General features: G+C 46.3%; 1 protein-coding gene across 1 annotated transcript in view; it reads right to left on the reverse strand.

The window, feature by feature from the left end:
- Positions 1 to 12,614, reverse strand: part of Ift140 (intraflagellar transport 140) — an 86,133-nt gene that overhangs the window by 60,758 nt on the left and 12,761 nt on the right. The window contains exons 6-12 of the mRNA XM_021186052.2: positions 11,345 to 11,520; positions 8,134 to 8,225; positions 6,933 to 7,039; positions 6,047 to 6,192; positions 4,192 to 4,395; positions 3,771 to 3,843; positions 3,048 to 3,139 (exon numbers count right to left, since the gene is read on the reverse strand). Coding sequence (XP_021041711.1) covers positions 3,048 to 3,139; positions 3,771 to 3,843; positions 4,192 to 4,395; positions 6,047 to 6,192; positions 6,933 to 7,039; positions 8,134 to 8,225; positions 11,345 to 11,520 — 890 coding nt within the window. The remainder of the gene's footprint in view (positions 1 to 3,047; positions 3,140 to 3,770; positions 3,844 to 4,191; positions 4,396 to 6,046; positions 6,193 to 6,932; positions 7,040 to 8,133; positions 8,226 to 11,344; positions 11,521 to 12,614) is intronic.

The following is a 12,614-nucleotide window of genomic DNA, read 5'->3' on the forward strand; positions in this document are numbered from 1 at the left end:
GAAGAACAGTCCCCCTCTTGTAGGTTTTGATTTTTCAAAACCTACTTTTTAATAAGGGTTTTTAAATGTTTCAACCTCCCTTTTAGCCTAACGCCTACCAGAGGCAGAGGAAAGGAAAGGTTATTAGGATATGGGGGAAGTGGACCTGCTTAGAAATAGTTCTCTGGAGCAAATCCAATCTGCGTTGTCAGGAAATCAGCAGTTTAGTTTGCATGAATCAACAGCAGCTTGATATAGAAGAAGCCTCGAGGCTCTGCTGTATGTTATTTGGAAGTAGTAGCAGTAGTTGGGGGAGATTTCAATCTCCAATTGTCAGGATACGAGCAGTCCAGTTCAGTAGTCTCAGGATAGCAAACAGGAATCAGCAGTGATGGCACGGCCCAGCAGAAACAGCCAGGCCTCCGCCCAATCGGCACGAGTCAGCAGGAGTGACTAGGATGAGCAGGGGCACCAGGAGAAGTTTTCTGCCTGTGCTGCTCTCAATGAAAAGAAGACTCAAGACTAATGAGGTGTTGCAAAGCTATCTATGCAAGCTCGCAATCACTGACTGGGTTCTATTTATATTCCCTCCAAACATCATGTGTCCTCCCAGGGGTCTTGTGTCAGTAAACCACCACATTGGTCTACTTAGCAAAACTCCATGTGAATCTGTATCAGCCAACATATCTAGAAACATATCTACTTCACTGTGCCAATCAGCTTGAGTCCCCAGAAGCAGCAATAAACCTCCAGACGTTTTTTGGTGCATTTCTTTTTATGAAGTCATGACAAACAATGACCAATATGGAATGGCAAGGTGTACCAATGCCATCCAGCATGGTCCATTGCCTGCTGGGTTATATTTATATTTCTTCTAAACATCGTGTGTCTTTTTATGTGTCTTCTACAGCAAAACATCCTCTTCCCTGTGTGCCCCAACAAAACATCATTTGACATAACTGACTTTCCAAAGAAACCAACCACAAGTTATCACTTCACCCTCTCTCATCTCTACATCCACAGCTGACATCCCATTCAAGACTGCTAAATCCAGAGTGCAAATGTCAGAGAATGAGAGACAGCACAGGCAGGAAAGAGACACTGGCTCTGGATCTAGACATCCTGCCATCTAGCCTCTCTGCTCTCCTGGACCTACAGGCTACAGAAAACCATGGCATGTTATGTTCTAGACTAGCGCCCATTCCTTCTTTTCAGGAGGGTGTAAGGCCATGTACTGCTTCCTCATTAGCTAATGTCCACACACCAGGTTCTTCCCATCCCTCCTCACTTCAGTCTTCACCCTGGCATTGATTACTGTCTGGCACTCACTGCCTGTCACCCAGAAGTAACAGCATCATGCCAGGGCCTGGATGAGCGGCATGTGAGGGACAAGATCACGGATGTGGCAATTCCAGTGAGGCACATGCTGTCCCAAGAAACAACTCAAAGTCCCACATAAAGACCACTGAAGGGAAATAGAGCAGCATGTGAATCTTGGAGAGAAGTGGGGGAGGGAGTCTGGGAGGAGGGGAGGCTGCAGTCTACACGTGATGTATGAGAGAAAAGCCACTCCAGGGCTGGGGAGATGACATAAAGTCAGGCATAATGGCATGTCCCTGAATCCTAGTGATGGTGGGACAGGAGGCTGAGGCAGGCAGATGCTTGGAAGCTTGTGGGTCAGCTAGCCTGGCACATGTGGTGAAGTTCCAGGTCAATGAGAGACCCTGTCTCACATAAAAAGTTGAAGGAGCCAGAAGATGAATACCTGATGTTGTCCTCTGACCCCACATGTACAACGTGAATGTGTGTACACACAGTTCTCCTTTTGTCCCTCCCCACCCCATCTCTCTCTGTCTCTCTGTCTCTGTCTCTCTTTCTCTTACACACACACACACTCGATACATAAAACTATAGACAGACTCTCAATCTTGTCATAAAATGTTGCCTCACATAATTGAGTTGCCTCCCAAAAGATCTCTTTTCCTGAAGCCCTGCATGCAAGGGTCTTTGCAGACATAAGTAAATCAAAGCTTTCTTTACTTTATAGTTCTGGGGCTGCACCTCAGGGCTCTGTCCAATCTAGACACTGCACTAATCCATACTCCCAGCAGTAAGACTTTCAGATGAAATCATTCTGAGTTAGAATGAGTCCTAGAACCACTGACAAGCAATTTTGTCTTCTGTGTTCTGGATGAAACCCAGGTCCCTCTTCATGCTAAGCACACAGCCCACCCCTCAACTATGTACTCTAGTGAAAGTGTGCTAGTTTTTTAAAAGATTTGTGTTATGCATGTATGAATCACATGTCTATCTGCGTACCACATACATGCCCTGGAAGCGAGTAGCTGATCCCCTGGAACTGGAGCTGAGGATGGTTGTGAGCCGCCATGTGGGTGCTAGGAACAAAACCCAGCACTTGTGAGAACAAGAAGAGAAGACAGGAAATGTGATCCGGGAGCTAACATGTGAAGAACACATCCAGGGAAACCTCTGTGAGCCCACGACACCATGGCTGACAGTACCACCAGCTCCTGGAAAAGCTTTCCAAAGCTCTGACCAACCTAGATTCAGGATTTGATTACCAGAACTGTGAGAGAAAACCCCTTCTGTTCCATTATGCCACTGTTTTGTGGAAATGTGCTGCAGCAGCCACAGCAGGTCAGTATCACGTCAGTCCTAGGCTCTAGCTAGGCACAGTCGGTGTGAACAGGGACGATGTCTGACACAGAGGCTGTGCTGAGGCCACACTGTAAGAGGCCAGCACTGAACTGCTGTACGGTGTAGAAGATGCTCCTATCCTGGCTTCATTCGGCTCATCCAGAAATGTCATCCAAGCTGACAGCACGGAGCCTTCCGGTTGTATGGTGAACTGACACGCATTTCCTCCTATCTAACAGTCAAGGTCCAGGGAAACGGACCTTCTCCCTGAAAAAAGGCTCTAACTCAGCCTCCCTCTTTCAGAGGTCACAGCCATAGATGGGTAGGCTACCCCGGAGCCCGTATTTTGCAGTGAGCCGCATTTTCAATGTGGCTGTAACTTTATCATCACACTGTCAACAGTCACTTACCTGCCAGGTCCGGACTTGGAGTCGGTTTGGCTCCACGGTGTAAATGCTTTCCTCATGCATGGCTAGCACTGATGTTTCACACAGGAATGTCCCTGAAATGAAAGATGAGTACTGAAGCTGCAGCAGCGTGGTGGTACCAGTCCTGGATGGAATCCCTAGTCGGCCTGGTCCTTATGGTAACTCCATGAGACCACCTTACCTGAGTCTTGTACCGACTTCCAGGATAAGAAGGAAAAAGCTAGGACAAACACTAAAAATGTAACGTGAAGAAACATGAAAATATAATATAAAAAAAAAAAAAAAGAAGAGAGAGACACGAAGGAACATGTGCTCAGAACACAGGGAACTATGGAGGCTCCAGGGCCCGAGGCCTGCTCTGGGAGATTTAACATGCCCACTCTGCCGATCAGCCTTACTTCTCTTGCCCTGGTTGAAGGGGTTCCCAGGAGCTCAGCATCGAGGACAACATGCCTGATAAGCAGCAGTCACACTGTGAGCAACTCTGGAAGCGTCTGTGCCCCACCAAAGGTGCTGAGGAGCAGTGTCCATCCGTCAGGGAGGCTGACAGCACACACCACACCAGACATCTTAGCACCTGCTGCACTAGTCAGCCTTGAGATAACTGAAGAGTCCCAAAGAGTGCATCCTTGCTCTTTGGGACTCACAGGGACTCACAGGACAGAGGAACAGTGGCGCCCTCTCTGGGCGTGAAGAGATTCTAACCTGCATTCCTTAAGGTGGATCCTGAGGGTTCAAAGATCGCCACCTGCTTTCCATTCCAGACAGCCACAGCATCCTAAATGAACATGGACATCCAAAAGCAGAGGTAAGGAAGAATATGCTACAGACCCCAGGCCCTGCATGTTTCCAAAGCCTGCCTTCTTCCTGCGTCACTGAGGCTTGCCATTGCTGCCAGCCTGATTTCAGGTCACTGAGTCTTCTGTGGATACAGCTTAGACCTAAAATGCTTGTGTGCTTTTAGTATTTCTTTATAAATGTGACACACATGGACACTTAGGATGGTGATCCAGGGTGGTAATGAGAATGGATTAAGCTGCCTCCAAGTCCCCACCAATGCCCCAGAAGGCAGCTCTGCTTACATAGCAGACCCTATCTAACAGCCACAGGCACCCTCGGTAGTCACCTTGGTGGCAAACACTCCACTGATGTGCATGTCGGTGCGCAGGCTGTGTGTGCCCCCCGTGGACAGGAAAGACACGTTGACTAGGCTCGGGGAGATCTGCACGGCAGCTACTTGCTGGTGGAAGTGTGACGACATGGCTTGCTCACTGAGGATGGACACAGACTCGGTGCTGCTCACTGCCAGAAGGTTCTTCCTGGAGCCCCACTTCATGAAGTACCATGTAGGGAGAATCAGATGTATAAACAGAGCAGGAGGGACACAGGCAGCAAGTATATAAATGCCCCGTGAGGGTCCACCGCCACTTCTTGTTATTTAAGAAACAACTTAAAAACTTTCAAAAGGTAAAATATGTACGTTAGTAGAAAAATTTTAAAATACTGATAGATGTGAATTGTGGACTGGCAGGCAGACACCTTTGTGGCTGTTCTATCCAAGGTCTCCTCTAACTCCAGGGCATCTGCTAGAAATCTGTCATTTTGATTATAACAAATTCATATATATTATTCTCTATGAATTTATAGAAAATTTATATCATTAAATTACCCAGCTTTCTTCTTCTGGTGAGAAATGTTAGTTTCCTAGCTTCAAGTCTATCTGACACGTTCAGTTTTCAATGAATAATTAAGAGCCATGTAAAGGATCAGAATGCAGCCAAAGAAGAGGGATCCAGGTGATGCTGGACTCAGCAGGACTCCACAGAGGCTGCTACCAACCTGCTCATTCCCATAAGCATCCTACTGGAATACTGGAAGTTGTGGTGACTTCAGACAGAATGCCAACAAAGTAACAAATTAACAACAAAACGCTCCCAAGAAACGAAGCACATGTATAAAACCTATACACACAGGTTCAGAGCAGCTTCATTCTTACCAACTCCAATCACCAATCAGCCGAGTAACAGAAAAACCCTGCTCTGCCCATACAACAGTATACTCAACCAGAAAGGACACTGATGCAAGCAGCAGGAGGCCAGCAAAGAGGTTACAAAACCTGCGTATTATATGCCTCTATCTATCTATCTATCTATCTATCTATCTATCTATCTATCTATCTATCTACCTACCCTCCCTCCCTTCCTCCCTCCTCCCTCCTTCCCTCCCTCCTCCCTCCATCTAGTTTTTTGAGACAAAGTCTCTCTTCACAGCCCTGGCTGTCTTGGAACTCAGAGATCCACCTGCCTCTGCCTCCTAAGTGCTGGGGTTAAAGGCGTGAGCCACTATACCTAGCTGTGTGCCTCATTTTTTATGAAATGTCCAGAGCAGACAAATCTAGTCACAGTGTGTGTCACTGGCATGGAAGGCAGGAGAGGGAAAGCAGAGGAGGGGGATGGATTTCTTTTCGGGGTAATTAAAGGGTTTTAAAGTTTATTGTAAGGAAAAAAAATTTGTGGTGAAGGCTGGCAAAACTCTGTGAACATACTAAAACTACTGGGTATGTAACTGATATCTTGATAAAGCTGTTTTACATGTATTTATATATGAATACACACACACACACACACACATGTAGAGACAGAGGAATTGGTAAATAGATTGACAGATATTAAAATACATCCACCATCCCTTACCCGCAATACTGAAATTACTGAAATTAGAGGACATTTAAAATTTATTCTTTTCTTTTCCTTTTGAGACAGGGTCTTATCATATAACCCAGGCTGGTCTTTCTTGAACTCAAGAACTTCACGGCTCAGGCTCCTAAGTACTGGCATTATGTATCTGTATAATTTCTTGTTGGTGTCATTTTTCTGATCTACACTGAGTAACGGATAAGACTATGTTCCAAGCTAATAATGTTCTCCGTTTGGTACAGTGGACAGCGTGCGTCAGATGTGATACAGAGCTGTATACAGTACCTTTATCTGTGTGATGTTCCCTTCAAGCTCAGTAGGGGTCTGAAGGGCCCACATGTCCTTGCCCTCCGCCCCACGGCCATTTGGAAAGCTTGGCACTTTTTTCCACATAGCTACTCGTCCTTTATGGGTACCCGCTGCTAGGAGACCTAGAGGGAAAAAAAAGCACGTGTCAGTCGCGTTGAGAATGATTTAAAAGGTGATGGTGAATGCCGTGTTCAGTTTGCAATCTGCCCCACTAGTGCTGGGTGCTCAGTGACGCTCTGGTTCATCTCCTAACTTCCTGTCCATGGAGTCGGCATTTGTATACTTCTACTGTTGCACAAACATGACCCATAGCACCCCAGGAAGGAAAGGCATCAATGTATATAATGCCAGTGTCACTCTTTTCTTTGTTTCGAGACAGGGTCTCTCTGTGTAGCCCTGGCTGTCCTGAAACTCCTTCTGTAGACCAGGCTGGCCTTGAACACAGAGATCTCCCTCCCTCTGCCTAGAAAGCTCAGAGGTGCATACTACCACCACCTGGCATCTTTCTTTTCTCCTTCCTTCTCTCCTTCCTTCCTTCCTTCCTTCCTTCCTTCCTTCCTTTCTTCCTTCCTTCCTTCCTCCCTCCCTCCCTCCCTCCCTCCCTCCCTGCCTTCCTTCCTTCCTTTTAAATAGTATTTTACTTTGTAGCCTTTGCTGTCCTGGAACTTAAAACATAGACCAGGCTGGCCTTGAACTCACAGAGATCCACCTGCCTCTGCCTTCTGTGCACTAGGATTAAAGGTCTGTGCCACAATAACCAGTTTTCATTTTTGAAAAGGTTCTACATTCCTCTATAACTTTTTTTCTTGATATAGTGCTTGAAGTAGTTTCTATTCTTTTCATGTCAGACCAAATATCTTACCTTTGGCTTTACAGAAACACACACAGTTCATACTCTCTCCCTTTTCAAAGCCAAACTTCTCCTGTAGACTCAGTATGTAATTCTCTCCCCGTTCTAAGTCCCAGAACCTGCAATATAAAGAGGGGAAGGGCTGTGAAGGATTATATTAGCATTCTCCTCTGATCTGAGGGCCATACCAAGCCTGAGAAAACACAGAGCCGTGCTCTATAGACTCCTAATACAAAAAGGAACTTGATGCTATACTGTTACTAAAGGATAGTTTACATGGCTTAGGGGAAGAGAACATTGGAGTCCCAGCTACATATGGCAACAATGAGCATTATGCTGAACTGAGTAGCCAAAAAGAAATCAAAATGCCTGAATCTATGCCACTCCTTTTTTTAAAAAAGATTTATTTATTTTATGTATGTGAGTACACTGTAGCTGTACAGATGGTTGTGAGCCTTCATGTGGTTGTTGGGAATTGAATTTTTAGGACCTCTGCTCCGGTTGGCCTCACTCACTCCAGCAAGAGGGCGTCAGATCTCATTACGGGTGGTTGTGAGCCACCATGTGGTTTCTGGGATTTGAACTCGGGACCTCCGGAAGAACAGTCAGTGCTCTTACCAGCTGAGCCATCTCGTCAGCCCTCTATGGCACTCTTAAGAAATCACACAGAACTAGGTTTGGCAGGGTATACCTGTAGTCCTGGTTACTTGAGAGGCAAAGGCGGGAGCACTGCTGGACACCAGCATAAACAGCAGCAACAAGACCTATATCAAAACCAAACTTCTTCCAAATCAGGCCAAGCGATTGAGAGGGCAGTATATATCATGGCCACCCTGCTGAAGGCATAGGGGAGGTGGGAGGGACAGCCAGAGTAGGTGAGGAGTCCTGGGGCCTCCACTGTTGAGTTGCATAGACTTGTCTAATATGAGAATTCATCACTATATGCATATTCTGTGTCAAGATTAAAAGAGTCTGTTCCTGGGGGCTGGTGAGATGGCTCAGTAGGTAAGAGCACCCGACTGCTCTTCCGAAGGTCCGAAGTTCAAATCCCAGCAACCACATGGTGGCTCACAACCACCTGTAATGAGATCTGATGCCCTCTTCTGGTACATCTGAAGACAGCTACAGTGTACTTACATATAATTAAAAAAAAAAAAAGAGTCTGTTCCTGACAGGATTGTCCAGGAATCTGTATTCGAGAACAATTTCTCACCTGAGCACAGGCTCCCCAATAGCTGTCACGAGAAGGCTGCCCTCTATCAAAGTGATATCTGCCCGGCAGCCTGTCTTCCCACTCAACTTTACCTGTTTGAGAAAAAAGACAACTTGAAAGAAGCAGCCAGCTCTCTCTGAGATGCCTGATGGAACTGTGTTAGCCTGGCATCTGGTCTTCAGTGCCATCACTGAGACTCACGAGGGGCAGCCACACAGGCAGAGTGGGAATGGAGAGCTGGCCTGAGTTTTAAGGGATAATTATGGAATTTTGGTTTCTTCAGAAAACACAGAAACATTATAAGAATGTGCTTTCATTTTAATGCCAGGGGTGGGATCTGGGGCTGCTTTGGATTGTCCACAGCAGCTGAATATGATTTGCCTTGTACTTCCGCAGAGGCATGGTTTGACCAACTACAGACAATCTCTGTAATTGTGTGACCTTTGGGATTCTGGGAACTTTTCAGAGGGTATAAAAAATGCTATCACCCCAGTAAACAGGGTGGGTGGTTGTCAGTCATTTAGGAAATCTGGTTGTAGTTCGTTAGTAGATGTGGCCAAAGAAAAAACAAAAGGAAAGAAATCAGATTCAGGGATTTTCCTAATTTCTCTCTCTTCTCTATCCTTGATTCTCTCCAATCTAGTGTTAGGGGATGAAACAGGGGGGATAAAGGGTAGGAAAAAGGACCCACAAAGTAGCAAGACTAACTGCAGGGTTGGTCTGGAGAGATGGCTCAGTGGTTAAGAGCACTGACTGCTCTTCCAGAGACCAGGATTTGATTCTCAGCATCCACATGGCTGTTCACAACTGCCTGTATTTCCAGTCCCAGGGGAACCAACAACCTCTTCCGGCCCCAGTGGGCACTGGGTACACTCATGGTACACAGACATCCATGCAGGCAAAACACCCATACACATACAATAAAAATTCCAGCTGGGCAGTGGTGGCGCACGCCTTTAATTCCAGCACTTGGGAGGCAGAGGCAGGCAGATTTCTGAGTTCAAGGCCAGCCTGGTCTACAGAGTGAGTTCCAGGACAGCCAGGGCTACACAGAGAAACCCAGTCTCAAAAAACCAAAAAATATAATAAAAAATAAAATAAAATAAAATAAAATAAAAATTCTAAAAGGATTTTTAAAAAGCTATATAGGCAAGCAGCACTTACACACAGTGACCTCCAGCCTACTGGATCGTGGGCATTCCGAGTGCATTCCAGGCAAGCTCTTTGTTCTATCCTGATTGTGCTCTTAGGGAAGGTCTCCCATCCTTACTTTGTGCAGAAACCAGACTTTCCCAGAGTCTGACAATCAGTAAGGAGCGAGTCAGGTACCTGAGGCAAGGTGCTATGAACTAATGGTATATCCTCCCCATCCCATTCGTATGCGGAAGCACCAACTACCTCTGTGACTGACGGCATGTGCAGAGAGGGCCTTTAGCAGGTAATTAAGGGAGGATGGTGGACTCAGAACTTAGAACCAGATACTGCAGCAAACTTATGCTCACATTCTCCCTCAAGCTCATGTGTTCTCTTCCTCTTCCTCTCTAGACTCCATACAGGGACACAGAGAGGTCACTCGACGTAATCCAGAAAGCAGTTTCTCAACAAGAACTGACCTGTGCCAGGCTGTGGTGGCGCACTCCTTTAGTCCTAGCATTTAGGAGGCAGAGGCAGGTGGATCTCTGAGTTCAAGGCCAGCCTGGTCTACTGAGAAAGTTTCAGGACAGCCAGGGCTACATAGAGAAACCCTGTCTTGAAAAACAAAACAAAACAATGTAAAACAAACAAACAAACAAACCAACCCCTAGAAACACCTGAATTGGCTGCAGCCTGAGTGGGACTTTCTGCCTCCCGAACTGTGAGTAAGACCTATCTGTTTTTAAACTATATAGGAAGTGGCTATTTGTCAACTTGGCTCAAGCTGGCTCAGGCCCATGCAACTCACAGAATTCACAGCTACTGTTACAGGATACAGTGAGTTCTCCAACTTAGAGGAGTATCTGTCTGTATGGCAAGTTCAGCATTCTCTTGGGTTCATGGATTCTTATAAGTCTTATACATCGAGGGCATTCTGGCTTATATCTGTAATCCCAGAATTTAATAAACTAAGGTAGGAGGATTAGGAGTTCAAGGTCAGCCTTGGCTATGTTGCAAGTTCCAGGCCAACGTGGCACATGAGACCTTGTCTCAAAACAAAACAGTCAAAATAAGCCAACCTCCCCCACCACCCTCTTCCAAAAACAAAAAAACAAACAAAAAAGCAAACAAAACAAACAAACAAACAAAAAAAACAAGGTGGGGAAAAACCCCAAACAAACAAACAAACCTAACCAAGATCTAAAAAACAGATAAGAGAAACAACAGGGGGCTGTGGAGATGGCTCAACAGGCACTGGCTGCTCTTCCAGAGAACTTGGGTTCAACTCCTAGTACCCATTTGGTGGCTCACAACTCCAGTTTCATGAAACTCAACAGCCTCCTCTGGCCTCTATGGGCACTGAGCATGTATATGGTGTACAGACACACATGCAAAACAATGAAACAAGGGAGGGAGGCAAAGGCTCACAGGAGCAGCAAGCAGCAGGTGGCCTTTACCCAGGAGCTTGTGGTGACACTGCATGCCTTCCTAGTGGACCTCTTAAACACACAGAGGGACTCAGGCTAACAATACAGTTCTATGTCTTTCATCAACACCCTGGTTGTCTTAAAAACATTACCATTCAGCAAGGTAACTAACATTTGCTCACTGTGTAAAGCAAAGTGGATGCCTATGGTAGCAAACAGTTGGTGTGAAGGACCATTTTGTTGAAGTGACATTGCAACAGGCACTGGGCAAGGAAACAGCCTCCTCATAGAGCTGGAAAGTGGGGACCATGCCTCCTGTTTACCCAGCTCTGTTGTGGAAGCCCAACGAGATACTGATGCTGAATTCTCTAATTGAGAAGGGCACAGAAGAGGAGCAAGCCTGGTAACCTAGGCAACCCCGATTCTTTCACTCTCTGTCCAGAGATCCTGGAAAATCTCTCATTTCCCTCACGGCTACCAAATGGCCTGGAGTGAAAAGGGACCCTGAGCAGCTACATTAGCTGCTCTCTCTCGCAAGTGACAGTAAACTGTCAAACTTGTTAACCAAGATTGCAGAGACAGTCAAAGCAGGCAAGAAAACCTAGTCCCAGGTCTTTTAGTGTAGCCCCACACCTTGCTCCTTCACCTACCTTCATGACTTCTTCAGCTTCTCCCTCAGGAGTCACCACATACAGAGACAGGAGAAGGTTCTCTGTGACCACAACCAGTGCCTCTCTCCTCTCAATGTAGAACAGGGTCTGGATGGAGCTGTCTGTGGATGCCACCTGGGCAGTCTTGCCCTTTTCATCCACATAGTGCACTGTGCCTAGGGAGAGAGGCGGCTCCTGGGTCATCAGCCTTTCAATGGTATCCATGAGTGGCCATTTCTATTTCCTTAAGGATGCTCTGACAGTACATCTATCATCTTTATAGGAACTTAAAACATTTGCCACAGTGTTTCTCAGGCTACCATCCCTGAAATGATCTCTGCTTTCCTGCTTAGGCCAGCTGTCTGTGATTCTTACAGTATTGGGAGATATCAATTAGCATCCAGCCTTTTGACTGCTCCATCATCTCTGCTCAGTATCTTTAGGTTTGTTTGTTTGTTGTTTTATATGCATGGGTGTTTTGCCTGCATGTACTTATGTGTACCACATTCATGCAGTGACCACAGAGGCCATCAGATTCCCATGGGACTGGAATTAAAGATGTTTGTGAGCCATCATGAGGGTGCTGAAAGTCAAACCTGGGTCTTCTGGAAGAGTAATCAGGGTTCTTAACCACTGAGCCATCTCTTCAGCTCCGAAGATGTATTTGTTCATGTATTTTATGTATGTGGGCATTTTGTGTGCATGCATGTCTGCACGCCCGAGGAGGACATTACAGATGGTTGTCAGCGACTATGTGGTTGCTGGGAACTGAACTCAGGACCTCTGGAAGAGCAGCCAGTGCTCTCAACTACAGGACCATCTCTCCAGCCTTCTTTCAGAGTATTTATACCCTCCCTATCCCTATCCTAAAGGAGGACTCTTCTCTCTGCCCCCCCAGGTTCATGTCGTTAGGTATATTACTTGCCATCATTTTCCTCTTTTGTCCTCCCAAGCTCCTTAGCACCTAAGCTTCAGGGTCAGTAGCACCGCAGTGGCCTCTTCTCTCCACCTACATTCCTCCTCTTCCTGGCCTGCCCTGAACTACCGCTTCAACTACGAGTCGGCCTCCTTCAACATCTGGCCTGCCTCCTTTCTTTCTCCTTAGGTGTCTGAGTGATGGATGACTTTCCAGGGTTCTCTGGCTCATTTCTGAAGTTCTTCAGGAGCCTGCCTCCTCAGGGGCCCTTCTTGTCCTCTGGTCTCATCTTCTTCTTCATGAAATGCTTGAGTTCTTATTAAATGGGAAGCTCACAATCAGCTAAGTTCACTT

The sequence above is a fragment of the Mus caroli genome, unplaced genomic scaffold (genome assembly GCF_978045245.1).
Source record: "Mus caroli unplaced genomic scaffold, Mus_caroli_1 scaffold_18, whole genome shotgun sequence".
Taxonomy (NCBI): Eukaryota; Metazoa; Chordata; class Mammalia; order Rodentia; family Muridae; genus Mus; species Mus caroli.